The sequence below is a fragment of the Hypanus sabinus genome, chromosome X1 (genome assembly GCF_030144855.1).
Source record: "Hypanus sabinus isolate sHypSab1 chromosome X1, sHypSab1.hap1, whole genome shotgun sequence".
NCBI lineage: Eukaryota > Metazoa > Chordata > Chondrichthyes > Myliobatiformes > Dasyatidae > Hypanus > Hypanus sabinus.
In genome coordinates, this window is record NC_082738.1 from 23,223,530 (window position 1) to 23,250,556 (window position 27,027).

The window sequence follows — 27,027 nt, forward strand, 5'->3', positions numbered from 1 at the left end:
ATAGTCAGGATGCACAGCCTCTCCTCCTGCCCCATCATCTTCAATATGGCTGCTCCACCCTTCCTCCCCCCCGGGCAGTGTGCTGAGCCCACTGCTGTACACTCTGCTCACACATGACTGCACGGCCAAACACTCAAGTAATCACATTGTCAGGTTTACCAAAGAAACAGTTGGCTGATCACCAACAAGGATGAGATGCTTACAGAAGGGCGGTGGGAAAGCTCGAGGCCTGCTGCCAGACAAATAATCTCTTCCTCAAATTCAAAAAACCACAAGATGGTTATTGACTTCCAGAGATTTCACACCACTCACACCCCTTTTTACATCAGTGCCACATCTGCGAGCAGTTTAAAACTCTTGAGAGTACACTTTTCACACAACTTCTCATGGTCTCAGACCACATTATGCAGAGTCAGGAAAGCTTACCAATGCCTCTACTTTCTGAGGAGGTTGAAAAGAGCTGGACTATGCACATCCATACTCACCATTCTACAAGTGCACAGCAGAGAGCATCCTAACAAACTGCATCACTGCTTGGTATGGAAACTGTACTGCAGTGAACAGGAAAGCTGTACAGTGGGAAGTCAAACCTGCCCAACACATCACTGCCATCAGTCTACCTGTCATCAAGAGCATATATACAAAAAGGTGCCATTAACATGAAGGATCCCACCTACCCTGGTCATGGACTGTTTATCCCACTCCCATCAGGGAGGAGGCTACGTAGCATCCACACCAGGACCACAAGACTCAAACAGTTAGTTTCCCCAAGCAGTAAGGCTGATCAACACCTCCACCCACTAACCTTTCCTCCACAACCCCAACCACCATTACTTTTATCATTTTCTGTCAGTCACCTTACAGAACTGTGCAAAAGTCTTTGGCACACATATATATCTGGGGTGCCTAAGACTTTTGCACAGCACTGTAGCAATTTTATGTATTGTACTACTGCTACCACAAAAGAAAACTAATTTCATGACATATGTGAGTGATAATAAACCTGATTCTGACATTGGTATCTATTGTGGACTGAAATTGGAGGGGGGGCAGGGAGAGGAGAATCATGGTTGGGAAAAGCAAAAGGGAGCAGGGAGTGAGTGGGAAGCACCAGAGAGACCTTCTGTAATGATCAATAAATCAATTGTTTGGAATCAAATGACCTTATCTGGTGGGTGTGTCTGCACCCGTGCACCCCCCCCCCCCCCCAGGCCACTGGCAGTTCTCTGCCACCTGTCCCACAGCCCTCCTGAAGTGCTCTAGCCTCACCATTCCCAACATCCTTTATGCCCATGAGACTTACAAACGCGCTTTCCACTCCATGTTGACAAATAATGTACCTTGTAAAAGTTTTAGGCACCCTAGCTCTATGTATCTGTCTGAGGCTTTTGCACAGTACTAGCAGGTAGCGTAGTGGTTAGCACAGCGTAGTGGTTAGCACAGCGTTTTACAGTACCAGTGACATTGGTTCAGCTCCTGCCGCTGCCTGTAGGAGTTTATACATTCTCCCCATGATCATGTGGGTTTCCTCTAGGTTCTCCAGCTTCCTCCCACAGTCCAAAGCCATACCGGTTGGTAGGTTAATTGGTCATTGTAAATTGTCGCATGATTTGGCTAGTTAATCCTAGCCAAATGGGCAGTATGATGGGCAGTATGGCTCGAAGGGCTAGAAGGGCCTGTTCCGCGCTGTATCTCAATAAATAAATAATGTGCAGATACTCCTGTGCCTAGTGTCATAAGATATCTTGTGTGTTTATATTTATTAAGTTTAAAAAAATTATTGTTCTTTTATCTTTTTTTTTGTACTGCATCAGGTCTGGAGTAACAATTATTTTGTTCTCCTTTACACTTGTGTGCTAGAAATGCCATTAAACAATTTTGAATCTTGAATGGAGGGATCTATCTAAGAACAGAAATATTAGTTTAGCCAATTTAGATGTACTGATCCAATTTGGAAGAGCAGAGTAATATTTAAGTGTTGTGTAATACAAGCAACACATTAGGTTAGCATGCAAATACAGCAAATAATTAGGAAGACAAATGGAATCGTGCCACAAGTGTACAGGGCTTTGATGAGACAACATCTGGAGTATGGAGTATAATGTTTGTTGACACTTAATTAAATATACGTATGGTTGCTGTGGAGGTGTTGCAGCAAAGGTTCCTGAGGTGAAGGGGTTGTCTTTTGAAGAAGGATTAAGTAAAAAAAAAAGGCCCATGCACCTTGCAATTTTGAAGAATAGGAGATCTCAATAAAACATGTAAGGAGTAGTCAGGATGTTTTCTGTGGTGAGCATGTGGAGTGATATAGATCTCTGGACCATTGTCTGAAGATAAGGAATCAGCTATTTATGTCTGAGGTGAGGTGAGATTTCTTATGAGGTTTAGGTATTTTTCAATTTTCTGCCCAGATAACTGTGGGTACTCGCCCATTAAGTATATTCAGCATTGAGAAAGCTAAGACTTTTACATTGCAGAGTTCTGGGAGTCATTCCAGATGAAATGATCAAATCTGTGCTGCTTCTGTTCACTGGCAAAGCAAACGTAATGAGCTGTTGTGCTATCAATCCACTATTTTTTATTATTATTCGCAGACCTTAATAGTTGATCCTGAAGGTTTTCCGTGTTTCAATATGTTATCAGCAGTGCAAAAGCAAATCAACATCTAGCCAGAGTAGTTCAGGCATCCCTACATTTTTCTGGTTTTTCTGGCCCCCTAGGCTAGATTCATTTGAAGTAATATCATACTATTGGGCAGGTCTTTAAACCGTCTGAGAGTGAGAAACACTGAAGGCCCATTTAAGATGTTGCTGTTCTTCTGGAAACATCCCATTCTGTAAGCTGGTGGGTACCGCAAATACATTCATTTATCTCTTCTCAAGTTGCTCCTAGATGATTGGAAATTAGAACATGTGACTATGTACTGTTATGGTATTGGGATGTTGGTGCAGCTGGTAAAACATTGTATAAGAACAAATGTCACTGTCCTATTAAACAAGTTAGACCTTGTTTCCATAATTGAGCCAGTATGCTGAGAAGGATTTATTGACCTTCAGCTGTAGGTGGCACACTTTCTAAGACCTAAAGGGGCCATTGTCTTGTTCCTAAAGCAATTAACCTCTGTCGGAATGTGGGGAGAGACAATGGTTTGGGGAACAGCGAAAGGTAGCTATGAACACCAAGCCTGTGGAATACAAATGACTTTGAAGGAATGTGACAGTGGTTGAATCAAAGGGATGTTTTGTGATGAACATCTCTGGTCAAGGAAATTCTCATCCCTAATCTGAATCCTTAGAATTGGATGATACAGATCATATCCATATTTATGAATTTTGACTTGTAGGTAATTTTGGAACTCTGGGTGAATGAATTGGTGAACAAAGGAATTTGAGGGGTGAAGATAGTGACCAGCCTCCACACCCCTGATAACCATTGTTGAAATTAACAATACCACTTGGTGGATATTTCTTAACTGACTTACGGGCAGCTTTACACTGTTGGTGGGGGTTACATCTCATTCATCCAACATGTTCAATAATTTTATTTAAAACAAATTCATGTGATGTTTATGGATATTAATCTTTTGGGTTTTTCCTCCCAGCTACCATGGAAACTCAGATGAAGTTGGCTGTTACGTGGCCCCACATCCGTTGACAAGGGAGAGCAATTATTTTGAGGTGTGTGAATTTAACTGAACCGCTTGTGGTGTGCAGTGACACGCTTTACGATACATGATTATTGAAATCAACAGTCGAAGAGACTGTTGTTTAAATCCACATTATTTGCTATGATCGATTATTCTACTCATGTAAAGTATGGCCACTGTCTATAAAGGTTCTTACCAGTGAAAGCAGCTGTTCCTAAATTTCTGTTGACTGTGACAAAAGCAGTGAAATGTTTATGCTCTGAAGTATGGAGCTTACTGGTGTGGTCAAGAATAAATTTGTCAAGATAAAAATATGGTGGTTCTGATGTACTGTACATCAGGAGTTCTGTAGATAATTGCTTCAGCCTTAAATTATAGTTGAGTTAGTGGATTTCCTTTTAATAGAGTAATTGTCAGCAAGTGGCATTTGGGGTTTTACTTCATTCAAGTTGAAGAAATAAACAGTTGAGCAATTAAGGTTCAAATTGCATTGTTTTGGTTTAAGTTTTAACAGATAGGTTAATTTGAATTGTCTCGAGTGGTAGTTTAAAGAAATTCAGGCATTTGTATTGTTCTGTTTCAAGCAAATTGCCATAAATAACAAATGAGATAGATTACTACTTAATCTATTTTATTCACCAGACTGATTTCTAGGGTGGCAGGACATGTATGAAGAGAGATTGGGTCAATATTTACTATGGTCTAGAAAAATGAAAGGGGATCTTCCAGAAATCTACAAAATTCTACAAGACTGGAGTAATTAATTACCAGAAGGATGTTCCCAATGGTGGGGAGTCACGTCTAAGGATAAGCAACAAGCATTTTAAAACTGAGATGTGAAATTTTTTATCTTAGATGGTGGTAAGCCTATGGAGTTCCCTACTTTTGAAAGCAGTTGAAGCCCATTAAATATATTCAAGAAGAAGTTAAGTATTATTCTTAGGGCTTGAAGAATCAAGGTATATGGGGAGAGGGAATTTCGAAGATTATCCATTATCATATGGTAGGGTGGAGCATGCTTGAAGAGTCAATGGCCTACATCTGTTCCTATTTTTTGTTTCTGTTTGATTTTGATCATCAGCCAGGTCACCCGGGAAACTACTTGTTGCCTTTTGTGCATTACCATGTGATATTTTGCGTCTGTGTTATGGGTAGAGTGGGCCTTGGTTTAACGTCTAATCCAAGGAACAATGCCTCTTATAATGCAGCTTGCCTTCAGGCTTGTGTTGAGGTGTCACTTTTAATTGAGGTCAAGTTTCTGAAATGGGATTTGAGCCAACAAATCTCTCACCAAAATGAGTGCTGCCTCGAGACACTTAGAAGGTTGAGAAAAATCCAATAAACCCATCATTATTCATTAGCCATTGAAAACATCATTGACATTCATTCACAGGGAAACAAATACAATTGAGATAAAAGGGACCAATATTAGGAAAAGTATATTTCGCAAAATTCCTTCCTAACTCCTAAAGACAACTTGGAGAATGCTATAAGACCATGGTGAACTTGAGATGTTGTTAAACTATTCATTCTCAAACTAAACATTTTCCTGACTCCCTTGTATTTGTTTGAGTAGAAAATGATAAACGCTGGGAATTATCACTTCCATTTAGCCTCAGTAGTCATAACATTTCCATTGTGTCTTATATCCTTTGGTAATTTGACTGGCAAAATTTCATCCTTTGTTCTCTTTCCAATGCATTCTATGATTTGCATGAAGACATTCAATTTTACCATATCAACCCTTGTTCCTTTGCACTGGAGTGGCTGTTAATGTTGAATGTTTCATTGGGGCTTCAGTAATATAAATCCTTAAATCCACAAGAAAGCTCTCCTGTGTTCATTTTTGCAATGTAAATATAATTTTGCCCTCTACCTTTTTTGTAAACCAGGTATGAATTTAATTTAAAATATAGTTCCTTTTTATATAGTTGCCAAGGCCAGGATGTCCCATTGAAGTGGATAACACACCAGAGAGGTTTAATTAGATGTCTGCATTCTCCCTTCAGGCTAAAATTATTTTGCTCGGCAACTTCTGAGCAAATGAGTTGAGCTGAAAAGTCGATAAGCAGCAAGGACATGGCGAAAGGCACAGGATCTCAGTGAATGGAGGAACAAAAAATGCTTACTGTTCAATTCCCTAGACCAGGGGTAGGCAAACTTTTTGACTTGAGGGCCACAAAGGGTTCTAAAATTTGACAGGGGGGCCGGACTAGGAGCAGATGGACGGAGTGTTTTGGTAATACACCTCATAAGAGAAAATAAAATATCATGGGATATGTAGAAAGCATGTGCTTTAATTTCAATTGAAAATGAACAAATGCATTACAACAAAATATCTGTCTTTGAAGTCCCATGGTATTTAGCTATTTATTGAAATGACTTTTAAAACACTGAAAATTAAATGAATAAAATACAGCTTTTTAAATAGTAACAGTTATTATTTTAAAGCACTGAAAATTCTGTTATCCTTCAAGATATTATCATCATCACTCTCCTCCTGACTGTCTTTATTTCAAAAACGGTAGGAGATGCAGGTCTACTTGTCCTGCTCCTTCTTATTCAATTGTCCCCTGTGCCAAAACTCAACAACGACCCGCACAATGACAGAACAGTGAGAGCGCGCTAGTATGCGGAGCTCTGTGCTCGCAAATCCTCGCAGGCTATCTCCCTTAGCCGGAACGCTGGCTAATTGTGAGCCGGTTCGGATGTGCCAGGAAATGGGTCGCCACAAGGTCACAAAGTAAAGCGCAAATGTGGAGTAATACGCTGCACCTCAACAAAGGTCAATGTATATAGAGTGCGTCATCTATTGGGAAAACGCCAGAATTGCGGGGAAAAAACGTTAACAAGGTTTATTAATATAATTTCATCAAGTTCTGCGGGCCGGATTAAAAAGTTTAACGGGCCGCAGTTTGCCCATGCCTGCCCTAGACTGTATTTTGGAAATTTGATCATCTAGCTGTCCTCCTACCTGCATATAGGCAGAGGCTAAAGAGGAAGGCTGCAGAGATTAGGACGGCAAAGAGGTCATCGTGGGAGGAAGAGGTGCAGCTGCAGGATTTCTTTGAGTCGGTGGACTGGCCGCGTTGAAGGACTCATCAGAGGATCTGAATGAATTCACTACGGTTGTCACTGTCTTTATAAAGACAATCGTTCATTACTCTGTCCCCATAGAGTCATGCAGAGTCTCCTGCAACCAGAAGTCCTGGATGAACCAAGAGATCTGTAATCTGCTGAGGGCAAAAGCAGTGGCATTCTGGTCTAGCAACCAAGTAAAATACACAAGGTCTAGGCAGGACCTTTGGAAAGCCATGTCGCATGCAAAGTGGCATTTCTGGACCAAACATGAATCACTGAAAGATGCTTGACAGCTGAGAGGGTTTGAATACTGTCACCTCTTGCAATGTGAAACTAAGCGAAATATATGACAACAAGGTTTCGCTCCCAGGTGATTTCACTACCTTCTATGCTTACTTTGACCATCAAAATATGGAGGCACCTTCACAAACTCCCACAGCCCCTGATCATTCTTTGATTTGAGCCTGAGGCCAGTGTGAGAGCATCCTTCAGGAGGGTGAACCCATGGAAAACATCTGGTCCAAACAGGATGCCTGGCTGAGTACTGAAGACCTGTGCTAATCAACTGGCTTTAATCTCTCGCATTGTCAACTGAGGTACCCACCAGCTTCAAGCAGGCTTCAATTATGCTAGTGCCGAAGAAGAATGTGGAAACCTGCCTCAATGACTGTCGTTCAGTGGCACTTACATCCACTGTGATGAAGTGTTTTGAGAGGTCCCTGAGTCCCTGAAGTGTGATTTGGATCTGCTCCAATTTGCCTACTGTGACGACAGGTCAACAGCAGATGCCATCTCATTGGCTCTTCACTCAACCCTGGAACACTTGGACAGTGAAGATGCATACATCAGGATAATCTTCATTGACTACAGCTTGGCATTCAATACCATCGTCCCCTCAGAAATAATCAACAAGCTTCAAGACCTTGGCCTCAATACCTCCTTGTGCAGTTAGATCCTGGATTTCCTCACTTACAGACCCCAGTCAGTTCAGATTGGCAACAACATCTGCTCCACAAGGAGGCAGAGCTTAGGAGGACGATGGCGCCCAACGGCGACTCCTTTGCTTCTGTCTTCGGAAACAGCTCTATTTCTATCTTTGATATCTTTTTTTACTTTTCAGGGTTTGTTTGAAGACCCTGACCTGGAGTTACACGCTGACTTTGGTTCTTTGCGGAAATGGGACCTGCTCTCGGGGCCTCATGACCGGCTGCTTTTTGATATGCCAAGGATACAACCGGGAAGACTCGCACGCCTTCTTGGTGCTGGATTTTCGTAGCTCTGGAGGTGGGTGGATTCAGGGCCGGTGCCACCGCCTGATGCATCGTGGGAGACGGAAGATCATAAGTAGAGAGCTGGCTACTGGCTGTGTGATCAGAGACTCAAGTTCTTTGGGCACAGAGCTCAGAAAAGCAATGCAACAGATTTTTAACACGAGTTGCTTTGTTATGTTTCCACTCTTGCTGTGAAATGGGGACACCTCTTTTTCCCTTACTAGGGTGAGAGAGAGTCTCTGGTATGTCGAATACTGGGTGAACGAGTAGTCTTTGGGGTACTGCAAGTCCATATCTTTATTGATGCTTTGCTGCATGCTTGAGTGCTGGGTGAGGGGCACCGAAGCTTATTTTGCTGGTGGGGAGGGGAATCATTGCCTTGCTGCTGCTTATGCATGGGAGGGGGAAGCTGGGGAGGATGCTTTGGGGTTCTAACATTTAACTGTCATTCACTCTTTGGGGCACTTGTCTTCATCGATGTTTGTGAAGAATTATTTCAGGATGTATATTGTATGCATTTCTCTGACATTAAATGTACCTATTGAAACAATCTCCATCAGTAAGGTACACCACAAGGCTGTGTGCTTAGTCCACTGCTCTACCCGCTTAAAACTTGTGATTTTGAGGCTAAGGACAGCTCCAATGCCATATTTAAGTTTGCTTAAATATGCCATGTTTAAATTGGCCTGTTATGGGCCAAATTAAAGGTGGTGACAAATCAACATATAGGACCAAAGAGCTGATTATTGATCTCAGAAGGAGAAAACCAGAGGTCCATGAGCCAGTCCTCATCAGAGGATCAGAAGTGGAGAGAGTAAGCAACTTTAAATTTCTTGTTATCATTTCAGAGGATCTGTCCTGGATCCAGCACGCAAGTGCCATTACAAAGAAAGCACAGCAGTGCCTCTGCTTTTTTAGAAGTTTGTCCAGATTCGCAATGTTTTCTGAAACTTTAACAAACTGCTGTGGAGAGTATACTGACTGATTGTATCACTCCCTGGTATGGAACCACCAATGCCCTTGAATAAAAGGACTTACAAAAAGTAGTGGATACAGTCCAGTCCATCACAGGTAAAGCCCTCACAACTATTGAGCACATCTACATGAGCGCTGTCGCAGGAAAGTGGCATCTATTAACAAAGACCCACCATCTAGGCCATGCTGTCTCCTTGCTGCTGCCATCAGGAAGGAGGTACAGGAGCCTCAAGTCCCTCACCACTAGGTTCAGGGACAGTCATTACCCCTCAACCATCAGGCTCTTGAACCAGAGTGGATAACTTCACTCGTCCAACACTGAACTGATTGTACAACCTATAGACTTTCAAAGACTCTACAGGTCGTGTTCTTCATATTTGTTACTTATTTTATTTATTTATTATATTTTTCTTTTATTTTTGTATTTGCAGAGTTTGTTGCCTTTTACACATTGGTTGTTTGTCTGTCTCTTGTCATGTGCAGTTTTTCATTTATTCTTTTGTGTTTATTTGTATTTACTGTGACTGCCTGCAAGAAAATAAATCTCAGGGTAGTATATGCACTTTGATAATAAATTTAATTTATAGTTGTGTGCCTCTTATCCATATTGCCATCAATACATCTGTTCTTCTCTAATTATAGCACATTGATTATCCCCGAACAATAAAGAGCCGGCAATAATTATTATTGTTTGCTGTACCTTCAGATGCTAAGGTGCTGAGCCCTGGAATTCCCTACTTAAACCAGTTCTTTTTTTTTTTAAAAAAGCCTACCTCTTGGTTGTTTGCTTTTTAAATTTTCATGTGGTTCAGTGATGGATTTTATTTCGTGAGGAATCTTGGGATGTTTTGATGGTGAGCAAGTTACAATTAATTTTGTGCATCAGGTTAAACCATTGGAAGGAGTTTGTGTTAAAGCAGAAAGTACTACTTGTGCCTCCCTTTCTACCATACTTCCCACTTGATGTCTGCCTGCCCATTTGGTCTCCCCTTGCATTGGTGTGCAGGTTACTATGGTAGAAGTGCTGCTTGTCAACACCTGTTGATAACACCTATCACTTCGATTAAGCAACTGATTAATATTTACCAGCTGGTTGTGAACAGAACATAACTGGACTGATTTCTGCATTGTAGGGCAGATGTCAGTGTTGTAACTGTCCTCAAGCAACTTGGCTAGTATTGTGGCTAATCCTGGAGAACATGTGTTCGGCACTGCAAACTAGGAGATTGTCTGGTCTCACAAGCTTGGCAGCATCCAAAGCTGTTTTCCTTGAGTGGAGTGAGTGACTCAATTTGACTGAAAGCCATCTTCTGCTAGGATTCAGACCATGGCAGGGGGCCAACATTGATACTTCACTCTGCACTTCTCACTGGAGAGGTTTGCAAATGCTTCACTGTTGTACTTGGCATGCAGTGCTGAGCTCTACCATTGTTGGGGATGAAGTTGATCTTGGAGCCATCCCCTGTTTGATATTCAATATCATTTGCAAACAGTCATAGACCAAAATCTTTGCCATAGATATCTTCTTTAAGTTACTTGAAATCCTATTCAAGATATTTCCTTTATTTATGTGCTGTTAACTCCTACAATGCATTTCTATTCTATATCTCTCTTCTGCCCTCTCCCCACTATCGCTGCCACCATCGAGGTATTCAGTCGTCGTCACAGTGACTTCAGGTCCATGTTTTGAGCTACTTTCTCCTTTTTAACCTCTTCAGCCTGCTGTGCTTCTCCCTACCTGAGGACAGCACATTAGCATAGTGGTTAGTGTACTGCTTTACCGCACCAGTGACCTGAATAGAGCCCCCGCTGCTATATGCAAAGAGTTTGTATGTTCTTCCTGTGTCTGCATTGATTTCCTCCAGGAGCTTCAGTTTCCTCCCACATTCCAAAGATGCACAGTTAGGGTTAGCAAGTTGTGGGCGCCGGAGGCACAGCAAATGATGTGTTTCACTGTTATCAATCTACGTGTGACGAATGCTTATCTTGATCATCTTTATTTGCTTTCACAAAACATCAACAATAACATTAAAATCTTCCAGCTGCCTGGGTGCAATTCAAATTCATGCCTTCATTTAACTTAACTATACTTAACTTGCTTCCACTTGAGTTTGCATCTCTGCAATTTCCACTGATTTCTGAGGTTATCTATATACTATTAAAAGTCTCATGCTCTGTCTGTCTGTCACCTCCAATTAGCACAAATGGTGCATTACAGCGGCACTTTTTTTTTTGGCTAAATTGACTTAAAATGCACTAACTTACAGAATGCAGGCAAAGTCAGGGTTATATATTCATATAAAATTGCTCATTTACCAAAATCAACAGGCTGCCTTTCACCCGAGAGCCGATCCACCATCATGGGAATCAGGATGCGACACCATGACGCATGCACAGAGCCAGCCTCAGCAGCGATGCCAAGTGGAGCAAAAGGGCAGGGCAGGGCAGCTCTATTTCGATTCTCTCAAAGGATGCCCCAATGGGTCACTCCGTTGTCTAGTAAATACTGAATTTCTTCTGATGAAGAAGAAATTATTTTCTTCACTTTGCCATTGCTCCAGGGCTTAAATTATTTCAGTTGATAGAAAACATGAATTTTATTGAGAATTCTGTTGTGCTCGATTATGTCATTTTATGGAAGGAATGTGTTTGTTTTGTCCTTCCCTTTGCAGGTGTGTATAGTGGACACTGGTGTGAGGGGAACAATTGCAGTAGGACTCGTCCCTCAGTATTACAAGCTAGATCACCAACCAGGATGGCTTCCACATTCTGTTGCTTACCATGCAGATGATGGCAAGTGAGTATTACAGCAGAAAAACTGAGATAGATAGAGGGTATTTAATCTCACATTGTTAGTTTACGTTTAATCTATGAGACAATGTTGAGGAAGCTTTATATTCTATGCAACCCAGAACTTATTACAAATTGGTAGAGTGCTTGGTCATAGTGGTGTGCCAGCATATTTTGTCTTGAAATTATTGGAATTATTCAATCTTGGGGATGAAACTTAACAAATATTGTTTTATTTGTAACAGTTTTGCAAGTCGGTGGAGACTTGCTTAAGCACTCATGATCCTATGTTTGCCTGTTAGTGGAATAGGGAAAAGGTGGAATTACTGACAACCTCAGATTTGCCATCTTCTACACTAGTGAGAACAATTATAGGCAAGGTGACTGTTTTGCAAAGAATCTGTGCTCTGTCTGCACCAGCCATCCCAAGCTTCTCGTCATATTTTATTTCTCCTATCCCCTCACACACTGACCTGTCTCTCCTCTGCTTTCTCCATGGCTGCAGAGAGACCAGATACAAATTGGAAGAACAGCTCAATTTCCACTTGGGTTATTTACAATTCAATGGCATGAATGTTGAATTCTCCAATTTCAACTTACCCCCATCCTCCAGTGACCTCTTCCCACACACACACACACTCACCTGTGCACCTCGTTTTCTCCTCCGTTTGTTTATCCCTCCCATTTCACCCCCCCCCCCCCCCCCCCCGGCTCCATCTGCTCATCACCCCCTCTCCATCTAGCCTCACCTGTCATCTACTGGCCTTTGTTTCATGCCCCTCCCATACTGCTCTATACTGGCAATCTTTTCTCTTCCCTCTCATTCCTGACAGTGTCTGGACCCAAAACGTCGACTTGCACCTTTTGCCTCCAGAAATGCTGCTTAACCCACTGGGTTCTTCCAACTTTTAGTTTTTTTTCATATATGGTTAAACCATCATGGCATAGGTTATAATAAAGTGTGTAGATTTTCTGTGACTCACAACAACTAATCATGCCATGGCATTTAAGAGGCTTCAAAGATGCGAGGTACATTTATTATTGAAGTATATATGCAGTATACAATCCTGAGATTTGTCTCCCCACAGATAGCCATGAAACAAAGAAACACCATGAAACCCATTCAAAGAAACCATCAAACACCAAACGTGCAAAAAGAACAAAGCACACAATTGGCAACAAAACGAGCAAAAATCGCAGAATATTAAGCATCAAACCACAGAGTCATCAAAACAGTCTTGGAATGTTCAGTTTAGTGCAGTTCAATTTAGCACAGTCATTTGTTTGACTGTAGGCTGCAGAGCCTCTCTGCCCTGATCAAAATCGCACAAAATAGCAATAAGAAAAGGAGTAACCAGAAACCCATTATAACATGAACTGCAGAGTCCTCTTAAAAACAAGTCCAATCCACAAAACATGCTAATCAGACCTTGCCCAAAACCTAATACTTTTGCACCTTCCTCCTGCAGCAGTGAGGGAGAGGGAGATCGGTCAAGCGCAGGCAGACAGCGCTGAACACCCACTTGCCTTCTGTTCTTGTCCTCACTGATTTTAATCTTGTTCGACACTTTAATTGGCGAGTTGGTCAAGAATTAGAGCTGATCATGGATTCACGCTCCACCATTAGCCAGCATTCTTTGTTCTCAACCACGCTGATTCCCTCAGAGGTAGCAAAAGTGCTAGATTGTTCAGTCAGCCCAAAAGTACATTATTAAAATGTAAATTACAGGCTTCAATCACACACAGATTCATAGTAGAAGTATACTTAAAAGAAGAAAATGAAGAAGTGCAGTAGTTTTGTGAACTGTCTGCAGGATGTCGCTGGTGCCATCTTGCTCAGCTTAGAAATAGGGTGGCTGATTTTCCCTTTTTCCCTTTTCTTAAGTTACCTGTGTTCTTTCTAAAATCTTGGTTTGCTGATTTGTGTAATTTTTAAGCTTGACCTCCAATGAGTCGAGCTGAATGTGTAGCAATTTTATGTTGTGACTTCTAATGATTCATTCCTTCAGGGCTCCTTTTTAGTGACCTTATCTCTTTCTCTCCCACTTTGTAGGTTGTTTAATGGAAATGGCGTTGGCCAGCAATTTGGGCCCAAGTGTTTTACAGGTGACCGAATTGGATGTGGTGTCCAGGCAGAGTCGTTTGACAGGGGAATGGCAACTGTGTTTTTCACAAGAAATGGAAAAGAGGTATGGAAGTATTTTTCATATATATTGCAGTAAAACTGTCAATTTTCACATCGCAATGTGTTCTCATTCCATGCAATAGTCCAACTGCTAGATTCTACACAATTGTTTTCAAGGATCAAGTAGTATAAGTGTTCAAGACAGCTGTGGATTCTGCCACCAGAATAAAATATTTTCAGTCGTAGGCAATATTTGCTTACAGCAAACAGCACAGTTCCAAGTTGGGCTCCCTCGTGAAGTTTAGTGGTAATGATCTGGCTCCTCTGACATGGTCTGTTAGAAACCATTACCTTTGCTGTTGCTAGGCTCATTAAGCCCTCTGTTGTAGGCAGCATGTGCTTCATCTGCAGGCATTTAAATTTCTTGCTCTGTCAGCCTTAGTAACAAACTTCTGATGTTTAGCTTATGGCCTACTATTCATTCTACAGTAATTTTACAACTTTGAAGAGTTTCCATGCTTTTCATTCGAGTATTTTTTTATGCCATATTCTGCATTTTTTCTTTGATTTCCTAAAGATCTTATCTTATCTTTGAGTTCTCTTGTGATTATGGCCAAAGATAAATGAAAGGCTTTTGGAAACTACCAACCTGTTTTTAGAAAAAAACATTTTTTTTTGAAAATCAAAGCTCTTTTTAACATTGGAGACCAGAGATTGCCTCTGTCATGTCATGTTTGTATGACAACTGGTGAAAATGAGAGCCAGTAAGATCTGTTAAGTAGTAAACGGACAGATCTTCTCTGAGAGCTAGAAGAGACTCAGTGAGCTGAATAATGGGCTCATTGTTATGAAAAAATAAGAGAAATGAGAAACTCTTGAATATAAGAGCACACTCTTGCAGAGATTTCATTTTAGACAAATGTTAATTTCAAACCTGAGAATGAAAAACTTCATATAAAACTAACAACACAAGATAATCTGCAGCTGTTGGAAATGCTAGAGAAACTCCTCAGGTCAGGCAGCATTTATGGAGGGAATAAATGTTTGATATTTTGGGCCAAGGCCCTTCATCAGGACTGGAAAGAAAGGGGAAGAAGCCGGAAGTAGTAGTTGAGGGCAAGAGGGGAAGAAGTATAAGCTGGAAGGTGATAGGTGAATCCAGGAGAGGGGGAAAGGCAGGTTGGTTAGGGTGGGGAGATGGTGTGAGAAGCTGGGAGGTGATAGATGGAAAAGGTAAAGTGTTGAAGAAGAAAGAATCTGATAGAGGTGAGTGGACCATGGGAGAAAGGGAAGTAGGAGGGGCATCAGAGGAGGCAGGTGAGGAGAAGAGAATATAAAACTAGTCTAGATCATGAATTGATTAGACATTATTTTAGCCTTTACATGCTATTATCCTCAGTACATCACACATACTAATGCAAGTTAAAACTTTTATTTTCTTTATGCACATTCGCTGTAAGATCAATATTAAAAATTTAAATTGCTTGTGTTAAATGTGAATCGGTAAAGTATCTATTGCAAATCACTTTGTACTGTTTGCAGTGATCAGGAATTAGTTTGTTCATTTATAATCAATCTAAAGACCACAACAGATGAATTCCTCGTTGCTAACTACTTGGAACCAGTACAGTTTTATAGTACTGTAGAAGTATCAGAGGTGTTCTCATTTGTTCTGTTTTTCATTTAAAATCATTGCTTAGTTAAATGGTGGTTTGTCTTTTTTTTATACCCATTAACTATTTCCATGAAACTTCGGCTAGTTGGAGCAGCCACTTAATTGAGCCAAAATGTACTGGTCCCAATGTGTCCCAATCAACCAGAATTCACTGTAGTTTCACTCAGAACCCGATCCATTTGGTGCCCGTTCAGTAAGTGCTTCGTGGCACTTTACCCTTTACTTAGTCGTCTTTGTTCCTGTCTTGGGAATATTTTTAGGACAGTATCAAAACATTCCTGTAGCTATTAATTGACCCTGGTTTCTTAATATTTGTAATAGATCAAAGGTAGGTAAAGGATTTGAGGTACAGATCAGCCATGATTAAATTGAAATGCAGAATTAGCTCAGTGGATTGAATGGCAATGTTCCTGTTGTGTTTTAAGCTGCATAAATCTTCTGTTAAATATTGGGTAATGTACCCTGTTCCCCTACGGTAACTACTGTTTGATTTAATATTCTTTTTAAACATTTTGCATCTATATGAGAGACTGGAACTTTCCCTTTTTGTGTGTGTAGGTAGGGTCTGTAGTTATGGCCATGTCTCCAGATGGATTGTTCCCAGCAGTTGGAATGCACTCCCTTGGAGAAGAAGTACGCATTGACCTTCAAGCAGAATGGGGACTGGATGATGATGACAGTGTCATGATGGTCGACAGCCATGAAGATGAATGGGGCCGTTTACATGATGTTAAAGTTTGTGGAACAGTAAGTAACTTTTTGAAGAATGTATATCACAAAGTGTGTCTTTGCATCAGGAAAATCTGTTAATGGAGAAAACAGGTATACTGTAACTACTTGAAAAATAGATTGTTGAACATCATGACTAACTCTGGGTGCAGGGGTCATTGAACACTAGTTCCTGTTGTTAAATACTTCCTGTTTCATAAATTGCTGATAGTAATGAATATGATCGGGTTTGCTTTGAGTCTTGAATTCCACTCAGTTTAAACCAAGCCATGTTGCCTCATTGATTAACTGGTCTGCAAAGGGTTAACTCCTTGCTGCATGGTCTGCTCAGCTTCCATTTGTTTATTTTTAACTATACTGTAATGTAGTTAGAATTGAAGATGTTCTTTTGGGACATATATTTACCAATAGTTGTGATATCAAACTGTTTTGTCTCTATCTCTTTAGGTGTGTTTGAACATTTAAAATGTGTTCTTGGGAATGTAGGCAACACAGTCAAGACAATATTTGATGCATGTATGGGCATTAAGAGCAGTGGAGCTGGAGTTGTATATAGACCAGACAGGATTAATATGATAAACTACAATCCCAGAAAGACATCAGTGAACCACTTGCATATTTGCAACAATCTAACAATTTTTTGATGGCAGCCCCCCAAATTATTTTAATTACTTGTCACCATTTGAGCTCATTATTTCCAGGTTGCTTGTCAAATACAATAATCAATAGATTTTTTGCTCTGTGTTCAAAATGTATTTTAGATATTGTTTAGTAATACATGGAGCAGTTGTGGCAAATAGCATTTTAAGGTAAGTGGGAGAGAAAGGAATAGAATGATTTGATCTGATTAGGTGAAAATTACGAAGAGGCTTTTGTGGAAGTTGAACAGTAGCAGAGACATTATAAAATTTTATAATCTAGTAAGCTAAAATATGACAAACTAATGTATTTTGGAAAATGTAATATTCATCATTGGTGTGTCTGACCTCTTCAAAGCCATGCCAGACATATGTGGTTCCTACTTATTTGCTATTCTTGACCACATTCAGTACCTATAGTTATCTTTTAATTTTGTTTGTAATTCACTTTTTTTCCTGCAGTGTTTAACTCCATTCACAAATGGTTGTGTTCATATGAGCGCATGTTTTAGTAAAGGCCAAATGACCAGGATTCGTTGATCTATTTGCATAAAGCTACTACCTTGGGTATGTTTCTATGACTGCATTCTGCAAATGTGATGCACCTTTGGTTGGTGGTGTTTTTTACCCCTTTTAACCAACTGGTACTTCATACCATGCTGGACACTGAAACTAAACACAGATGTGTCTAAATTTGAATAAGTAATAAATTTAATGTCCTTGATTAAGATGGCAAATTGCAACAGTGCAAAAGGATTTTAAAATTAACTTATTGAAACAATATAATTTTGAGGGAGTGTATATTTCACTCATGGAAACTTAATTTATTCAATACTGAGATGCATGAGCAACTTCATTTGCAAAAAAAACAGGGATGATGGGATTCATTTGAAAAATCAAATTTAAATTATTTTTTATAAAGTTAACTAAAAACACTTATTAAAAGCATTTTTTAGGAAAAGTAACTTGCCTTCCTTTTGCTTCCTAAATTCCTGGAGTGGATTCCTCACTTACATCATTGGAGTCCTCACTGAAATCGGTGACATCTTGGATTTGGTGCCAGAAAGCAATTCACCACTAGGCACTTAGTGTTGGTGTCTAGCAATGAACTGACAGCTTCAGTCTTTGAATCTGTCAATAAGGTCCAAACTTTCACACCTCATGGTACTTACACAGAGTTTGGAATTTAACTGGAGTCTCATCAGTTGAAAGCTGGTAGTTCTGATTGGGGATGAAAAGTTCAGAGTTAACATAATCTGTGCTAAAATGTTGGTTTTAATCTTTGACTCAGATCACCTAGGTTTAGTCCCTGAAGCACATACATCAATCACTTTCCAAGTCTGTTAGACACCGTTGCTTCTCTCTTCCTATTTGGCAACAGGTGGTATGGTTCTTTTTGAAGTTATTTTTTAAATTATTAAAACTATGCATATAAAATTTCAGTACTTTATAAAATTATGACTTCAGTTTGCAAGATTTCCTGTTCTATCCATTTTCCTCAAGCATTACTGATTTTCAGAGTCTCTAATTCTTTGTGTCTGCAAAAACTCAAAAAAAAATTACTAATAGAGTTAGTTAATTTTACGACATTAAAACGATGAACAGCAGACCTAGGTCTTAAAGTTGACTGGGAATATAAAGTTGCAAGTGCACAGCAATATTAATATCAAAGTTCTGAAAGCTAAGTTTTATCTTAACCACTGCTCCTCAAAATGAACATCTGGTACAGTTGGAATTGCATTTCTATTGATAATGGCTAAATGTAAGTAGAAATGAATGTGTAAATTCATTGCTGAATAATGACTGCCATCTTGTAGCAAAATAAACAGGTATAAGCTTGCAGAATGTGGGCTTTGAACGCCATTGCATTTCTTTTAGACAGGTGCCAACTTGCCAGTCAAATAGTCAATGGTTCATTAATGACAGATGGTTAGTTACGTCATTTGAAAAACAGTTAATGAACTTTGCACACAACCATGATTAAGTTCATGGTTTCTGAGTGAGGTAAGGTTTGACCAATGAAGGCTTTTTAAAAATCGTGCTATTTTTTGTGTTGGCAGGAGAGATTGTCACACACCCTTTATGAGTAGTTGTCAAGTTGTATTTTAACATTGTTTTGAGTTATCACTTAGTAACAGGCCAAAGAGTGAGCACTGACTATCCCTGGCCCTCAGTGAGCATCTCAAAGTAAGCTGGATTATTTAGTCATTACTGTTTGCAGGAGTAGCCTTGGTTGCAACACTTCCATGATTATACTTCAGGAGCACTCATTAATTCAAAATTTGTCAGGCATGATTGGCACCCAAACCACCACTCTGAACGTTTACACCACCCACCACTGGGACACTGTGGCTGCATTATGTGCCATTTACAAAGTGCAGTGCAGGAATATGTCTTAATCAACGGCAATTCCCAAGCTCATGGACTCTAAAACGGAATAGGACAGGGGTAGCGGGGACATAGGAATGCCGCCACCAATGTAGGTTCCCTTCCAATGCATACATTTTCCGGCCTTGTAAATGTTGTATAATTGTTGCTGGAACAAAATCCTGTAGTTCCTCACCCAGTGGCACAGTGGGGAACCTTCAATACAAGACTGCAGCAGTTCATCGCCATCTCTTAGCGGTGGATGTGAAATACTTACCATCCTAGTGATGCCCTTGTTCTTACATGAATTTTAGAGAAAAAAAATTATTTGGTAAAGGTCATCAACACAAGTTTTCGAAACATCAGACCCAAGGCCAATTAATGTCTTCCATTTTTTTAATGTTCACTTGCCCTTCACACTGTGGATGTAAAGGAATTCACCCTTTTGGACTCTAGATCAAAGTACAACAGTGGTTATCACCTGGATAATATACTCTCCTTGTATACCCTGGTGATAATGTGGCTTGCCTTACTGTCCTTTCACATTCTGGCACTAGATACATTGGATTATCACCCTAAACTTCCACATGCTATACACAGACAACAGGTCATTAAAGTGGTGGATTAGCATTGTAGTTGAATGACACAGTGGGCTGCCATATCATTTTCAGCAAGTCAGGCAGTATCTATGGAGAGGAATAAACAGTCAACATTAGAGGGCAAGACTCTTAATCAGGACTGGAAAGGAAGGGAGCAGAAGCCAGAATAAGAAGGTGGAGGGAAGAGCTTGAAGGTAAAAGGTGAAAACTAGGTGAGGGGGAGAGTGGGTGGATAGAGAAGGGTGGGGGGAATAAAGTGAGAAGCTGAAAGGTAATAGGTGGAAAAGGTAAAAGGGACTGAAGAAGGAATTTGACAGGAGAGGAGAGTGGACCATGGGGGAAAGGGAAGGAGGAGGGGCACCAGAGGGAGAAGAGAAGGGGTGAGAGGGGAACCAAAATGGGAATGAAAAAAGAGAGAAGGTGGGGAGAAATTACTGGAAGTTAGAGAAATTGACATTCATGTTATCATGTTGGAGGCAAACCAGATGGAATCACCTCCAACCTGAGTTTTTTTTTTGTGTATTCATTTCTGGATACGGGCATTGCCAGTTAGGCCAGCATTTATTGTCCATCCCTAGTTGCCCTTGAGAAGGTGGTGATGAGCTGACTTCTGGAACTTCTGTAGTCCCTGAGGTGTAGGTACACCCACAGTACTGTTGGGGAGGGAATTCCATGATTTTAATCCAGTGACAATGAAGGAATGGCGGTATGTTTCCAAGTCAGGATGGTGGGTTGTCTTGATGTTCAGGGCTATCACTCTCACCTCACTTCTGGTATTTAGCTCTTTGGCCCATGTTTGGACCAAGGAGGTGGTGATGTCAGTAGCTGAGTGGCCTTGACAGAACCCAAACTGGACATCCGTAAGTAGATTATTGCCAAGTAGGAGCTGCATGATAGCACTGTTGATGACCCCTTCCATTACTTTGCTGATAATTGAGAGTAGGCTGATAGGGCGGTAGTCCCAACTTGTCCTGTTTCTTGTGTACGTGCCATGCCTGGGCAATTTTCCACAATGCCAGGTAGATGCCAGTGTTGTAGATGTAGTGGAACAGCTTGGCTAGTGACATGGCAAGTTCTGGAGCACAGGACTTGCTGGGATTTTATCTGGGCCCATAGCCTTCACGGTATCTGGTGCTTTCAGCCATTTCTTGATATCAAGTGGAGCGAATTGGTTTGGCTGCATACTGACATCTGGGGTTCCGGGGATTTCTGGAGGAGGCAAAGCTGGATCATCTACTCAGCACTTCTGACTAAAGATTGTTACAAATGCCTCAGCCTTATCTTTTGTAAAGGTGTGCTAGACGACTCTATCATTGAGGATGGGGATATTTGTGGAGCCTCCTCCTCCAGTGAGTTGCTTGATTGCTCACCACCATTCACAGCTGGATGTGACAGGACTACATCATGGCAATGGAGGCTGTCATGGACCAATACGTCAGAATGGGAGGTTGAACTAAAATTGGTGGCCACCAGGAAATCTCGCCTTCTCTGGCAGAGGAAGCAAAGGTGCTTGACAAAGTGTTTCTTCCCCCCACCCCCATCTAAGTTGGGTCTCACTGATGTAGAGGAGGCCCAAAATATGAACTGTTTATTGCTCTTCATAGATGTTTCTCTAGCACTTTGTGTGTGTGTGTGTGTTGCTCAAGATTTCTGGCATCTGCAAAATCTCTTGCGTCATATTATTCTGTCATCTGAAAAGGGGTTGAACCTGGTCTAAAGTGAATGGCAAAATGGGGATGAGATATTGAATAGCCTACTCCTTTTCCTCTGTTTGCCATGGATTGATTATATTATTTGATTATCTCTTTTGCCCTTCATTGAAACCTGTTTTTGACAATTTATGCCTGTAGCCTCTTAAAATTGAGAAAACGTAGTGCGTTAATTTGGTACAATAGCTCAAGGACCTCAAAATGGAATGTGTTTAGTATTGAATGCAGCTGGGAAATATTATCTGAATATATAGTGAGTAATTTGGAGACTACTAAGCATTACTGCCTTTTTTTATTATTGCAGGAGATAAGTCCACTTTAAATGAGTTAAAACTGATCATATTTACCGACAGCTTCACTTTGGGGGAATAAGTCACTTTTTGTGCATGCTCTCGATTGTTGTCTCACTGTGCTCCATTTTACTCATGCACTCTTGCCATTTCTTTCTCCAATGTGTTGCCCTTTCTCCATGTTTGTACTGAAAATAGCCTGTTGTATACTAGGAAACAATATGGTGATAGCAAAGGATGAATTTTATATAAGGTATGCTAAAGAGTATTTTTCATTTTATGATAAAATGAGAAACATCCTAAAGTATCTTGCTAGTTAAATTGATGGATTTACACAACCCAGTTGAATTTCAATGCTGAAAAAGAATGCTTCTAATTTCTAATCTGTAACCTTTCGGTGGAGAAAATATAGAGTTTTTTTTTGAGGCTATAGTAGTTGTTTCGAATGGTTGTTAATCTGATTTGGATATTGAATAACTGAGTTTGTACAAACATCTACAGTGCTGCAGAATGCTATTTGGAGAAAACGTATGATTTGTTTGTTCTTGGCTAGGCTGTAATTAAAACTTCAATGGATTGCTTATGTTATCTGTTCCTGATACGGAATGCAGTATAATTAATTGAGCATATTTATGGAGATAACCTTAAAACTGCTGAGTTCTGATTTTTTAAAAAAATTCTTTCTTGTTACAAAGCATTGTAAGTAATTGTTCCAGGGCCAGTAACCTTGGGTATTAAGCTAAGTTCATGTATTGTTTATCTGACCACCACTGAGTATAGTCCCCAGGTACACAGTTGATTAATGAGTTTATTCAATGATCTTTCATTTTTCATTGAAATGTTTCAAAGGTTTTATTTGTCTGTAAAGATCCTGAATAGAACCAGAGAAGTTTGCAATAGAAACGATCATTCAGCCTGTCTTGTATATACTGGCTCTGTGCTCGATCAATCCAAAAATAATTCCATTGCTCTGATTTCTCATTTTATTATGTTTTCTGTTCCAAAAATCTTATATTATCCTTTGAAAATTGTGTGGTTTGCACATTTCCTGTGGCAAAACATTTAATCCTCTGAGAGCTTTTGGGTCAATCTGGAGTTCACATTGAATTCCTCAGAGCCCTTGTAATGTTCACAACTTCCAACTTACAAACAGTTAAATTCAGAGAATTCCCAGGTGTGTTAATTCCTTTTTCTAGTTATCTTTTAACAATAGTTCCATATCCTCTTATTCCATTTAGAATTCTTCCTTCTATAATTATTGTTTAAAGAAAATAAATGTTTTATGCATGTACATGAAGATACCAACCTACTCTAGTCTCCAGTGCTTTACTCAGCGCCCTGGTCTATTCGTTCATCACTTTTTGTATGATAATTTTTTTTTGATATATATCCTAACTTCAGCTATTACTGATTTGAGGTCACATAACCTTATTGTTCTAATTTAAAGTTCAAATCTGGATTGGCAATATCCTTCATCATTTCCATGCTACTCGTATGTTAAACCCATCACTTTCGGCATGGCAATAAATATTAAATTTCATGTGCCATTCTTCTGTGGGCTTGCATATTTAATGCTGCTAAGAGTTTGAGCTGCATCTTTCAATGGCTCTAGGGTTCCAAGTTTTGTATCATCTACAATTTGTACTGTATTTCTGGATCAGCATTGTTTGATTCTCTAGTCTTTTTCAGCGATATAGTAGTATTTGATAGGACAATATAGAAGATTTATTCTGTCTCTATTCTACATTGTGATTGCCCTTGGGGCAGTGTAAAGGGAGCTTTATTGTTTAATATGTTGTACAGCAATGTTGTACCTGCCCTGGGAGTATTTCTTTATTGATCACTGGAAGTAGATTTGTTTCATTTGTAACACAGGCATATCTCACTTTGAGAAATGGTGTGTACAATCCTTGTGAAGATTTATTGTTTGAATCATTTCTGAAATCTGCAAATGTCTTCAAGATAGCTAAATGTCATTTCCTGTACACAAGTGTAAAGGAGAATGAAATAATTATTACTCCTGCTCTGATGCATCACAAAAAATTAAGATAAAGAACACACTAATTAAAACAACAATAAATATAAATGCATAGCTTCTATGCACTGATTGTATGTCCATAAAGTAATGCTAGGCACAGGAGTACCAGTACACAAGATGACTGACAGAAAATGATATAGTGATGGTTGGGGGTTTGGATGGGTGGTTAATGGGTGGAGGTGTTGATCAGCCTTACTGCTTGGAGAAAGTAACTGTGTTTGAGTCTGGTGGTCCTGTTACCTTCTGTCTGAGGCAAGGATGTGCAAGAAGCCAGAGTGAGAGGTCAAATTTGTTGGATAGATGAAGTTTGTTGTGATGGACCATTTGAGGAGGTTTGGCAAGGTGTGGAGAAAGAGAGTTGTCTGTGACAGGGTGGAGATAAAGGTTGCCCAAGTCACGCACTGCTTACAGAACCACCCAGATAATGGATGAATCAGATAATTGGAGTGGAAAACCCCAAAATAACATGTCAAAACTGGGAGACAGCTGCAGCTGTTGGAAATCTGAAACAAAACATAATGCTGGAAATACCCGGCAGGTTAGGCAGCATCTGTGGAAAGAGAAAATCTAAGTTAAAGTGGCCTTCCATGAGAACTTGGCTAGTTCTGATACACAACAGTAGAAATTAGTTGTCTGAAGTTGTTGAATTCAATTCAAAGTCCTTAAGGCAGCAGCACATGGAGATGAGAGATGAGGTAATGTTCCTTGACCTTGCGTCAGCTGTTGTCAAAACAGCCTAGGGCAGAAACGTACAGTATGTCATAGTGGGTTTGAAGAAGCATCTAGAATCTCAATGTCACTGTTGCAGACTAAGTAGTCTCTGTGTCTGTAAAGCAACCACCTACTCTGTATATGGCTCATTCAATGTAGAGCAGCTTGCATTGTGTACATGGAATGCTGTTATGTTGGATCGGAAGTGCAACTGGAAGAAACTGGAGGTCCATGAGCTGATAATTCGATCCATCTCTGCTTCACTTTTCGAGTTCTGGTTGTCTTTGATCTGAAATGTTTCTCCACAGAATGTTGCCTGACCTGCTGAGTATTTTCAGAACCTTGTTGCAATTTAAAATATCTGGCGTGTGCAGTCTTTTTGATTTTCAGTTCTGACATGTCATCTGGATCTCTGCTCTTTTGCATAATGTGCAGCTTCTGTGGTGACCCATGCTGGCTATAGAAGAAGCACAGACTCAACAAGAACTCAGCTTTGGGTGGGAGAGTCTGATATGAAATCTCCCAAGATTTTATCTGGAGAATGTCAATTCAAAATAGAATCATTGAACAGTACAGAAACGGGCCCTGTTTGGTCCAACTCATCCGTGCCGAACATGATGCCTATCTCAGCTAATCCTATTTGCCTGCATTAAGCCCGTATCCCTCTATGCTTTTTTTCTCCAAGGGTCTGTCTAAATGTCTCTTAAATAATCTTTAAGAATTTGTGGAGAATCTGGTGTGATCTACAATTGACAAAGACCATTAAGAAAATTAATTCTGCATTTGTTTCAGTTAACTCTGAATGCTTCTTTCCACTGTAACCGTTTAAGATGTTCTAAAAACATTGTAGTAAAGATTTTAATTTTTGTCCGTAATATTTTTTGTCTTCACCAAAGAGCATCGATTGATTTTTTTTGTGTTTAGAAGTAGAGAACCAATGTTGGGTAGATCAGGCTGAATGAAAGAAACTCTATGCCATCCTGCTCGTACCTGGATCTGTATAGAAAGATGATGTAAGTATCTCACTTCAGCACAGCTACTTGTCCACATTGTCACACTTGGACGTTGGTTTCTCTACTTATGAACTGCTCACCTGAAGGGTGCTTATCACACACAGATTAAATTCAAAATCCTGTACTGTAGAGGATACTTGATCACATCCCTGGAATTGGATCAACATAATCTTCACTTTACCTCTGTAACTCTGCTATTTTAACTCCTTCTACCAACATCAAACACTGAGATGGTCAAGTATAACAATATTAAGGCAGTAACAGAATCAGAATCAGGTTTATTATCACGGGCATGTGTTGTGAAATTTGTTAACTTAGCAGCAGCAGTTCAATGCAATACATAATATAGAAGAAAAATACATAAGTCAATCAATTATAGAAAAAAATTGCAAATGTCATTCCACTCTTCAAGAAGGGAGGGAGGCATAAGAAAGGAAATTGTAGACCAGCTAGCCTGACTTCAGTGGTTAGGAAGATGTTGGAGTCGAATTGGTAAGGATGTGGTTTCAGGGTTCTTGGAGGCACATGATAAAATAGGCCATAGTCAGCATGATTTCCTCAAGGGAAATTCTTACCTGACAAATTCGTTGGAATTCTTTGAAGAAAAAACAAAAGATTGTTGTGTACTTGGATTTTCAGAAGGCCTTTGACAAGGTGCCACACATGAGGCTGGTCAGCAAAATGAGAGCCCATGGTATTACAGGGAAGACACCAGGATGGTTAGAGCAGTGGCTGATTGGCAGAAGGCAAAGAGTGGGAATTTCAGAAGCCTTTTCTGATTGGCTGCCAGTGACTAGTGGTGTTCTGCAGGGGTCGATGTTGGGACAATTTCTTATGTTGTAAGTCAGTTATTTGGATGATGGAATTAATGCTTTGTGACCAAGTTTGTGGATGATATGAAGAATGGTGGAGAGACAGGTAGTGTAGAGGAAGCAGAGGGTCTGCAGAAGCACCTGAACAGATTGGGAGAATGGGCAAAGAAGTGGCATATGGAATATAGTCTAGGGAAGTGTATAGTCATGCACTTTGGTAGAAGGAACAAAAGTGCAGACGAGTTTCTAAACGGGAAGAAAATTCAAAAACCTGAGGTGTAAAGGGACTTGAGTCCTTGTGCAGGATTCCCTAAAGGTTAACTAGTAGTGGTGGAGATGTTGATCACCCTTGTTGTTGAAATTACTTGTTTTTTAAGTCTGGTGGTTCTGGCGTGGATGCTATGTAGCCTCCTCCCTGATGGGAGTGGGACAAACAGTCCATGAGCAGGGTGGGTGGGATCCTTCGTGACGTTACTGGCCCTCTTCCGGCACCTTACTATAGATGTCCTTGATGGTGTGTAGGCTGGTGCCAGTGATGCATTGGGTAATAGAGCCTTC

At 40.2% G+C, this 27,027-nt stretch overlaps 1 protein-coding gene across 4 annotated transcripts in view; it reads left to right on the forward strand.

The window, feature by feature from the left end:
* spryd3 (SPRY domain containing 3) overlaps positions 1-27,027 on the forward strand; it is a 216,994-nt gene that overhangs the window by 20,266 nt on the left and 169,701 nt on the right. For all 4 annotated transcript variants that reach the window (XM_059956066.1, XM_059956068.1, XM_059956065.1 and 1 more), the window contains 4 exons: positions 3,602-3,677; positions 11,646-11,770; positions 13,817-13,952; positions 16,122-16,310. In XM_059956066.1, coding sequence (XP_059812049.1) covers positions 3,602-3,677; positions 11,646-11,770; positions 13,817-13,952; positions 16,122-16,310 — 526 coding nt within the window. The remainder of the gene's footprint in view (positions 1-3,601; positions 3,678-11,645; positions 11,771-13,816; positions 13,953-16,121; positions 16,311-27,027) is intronic.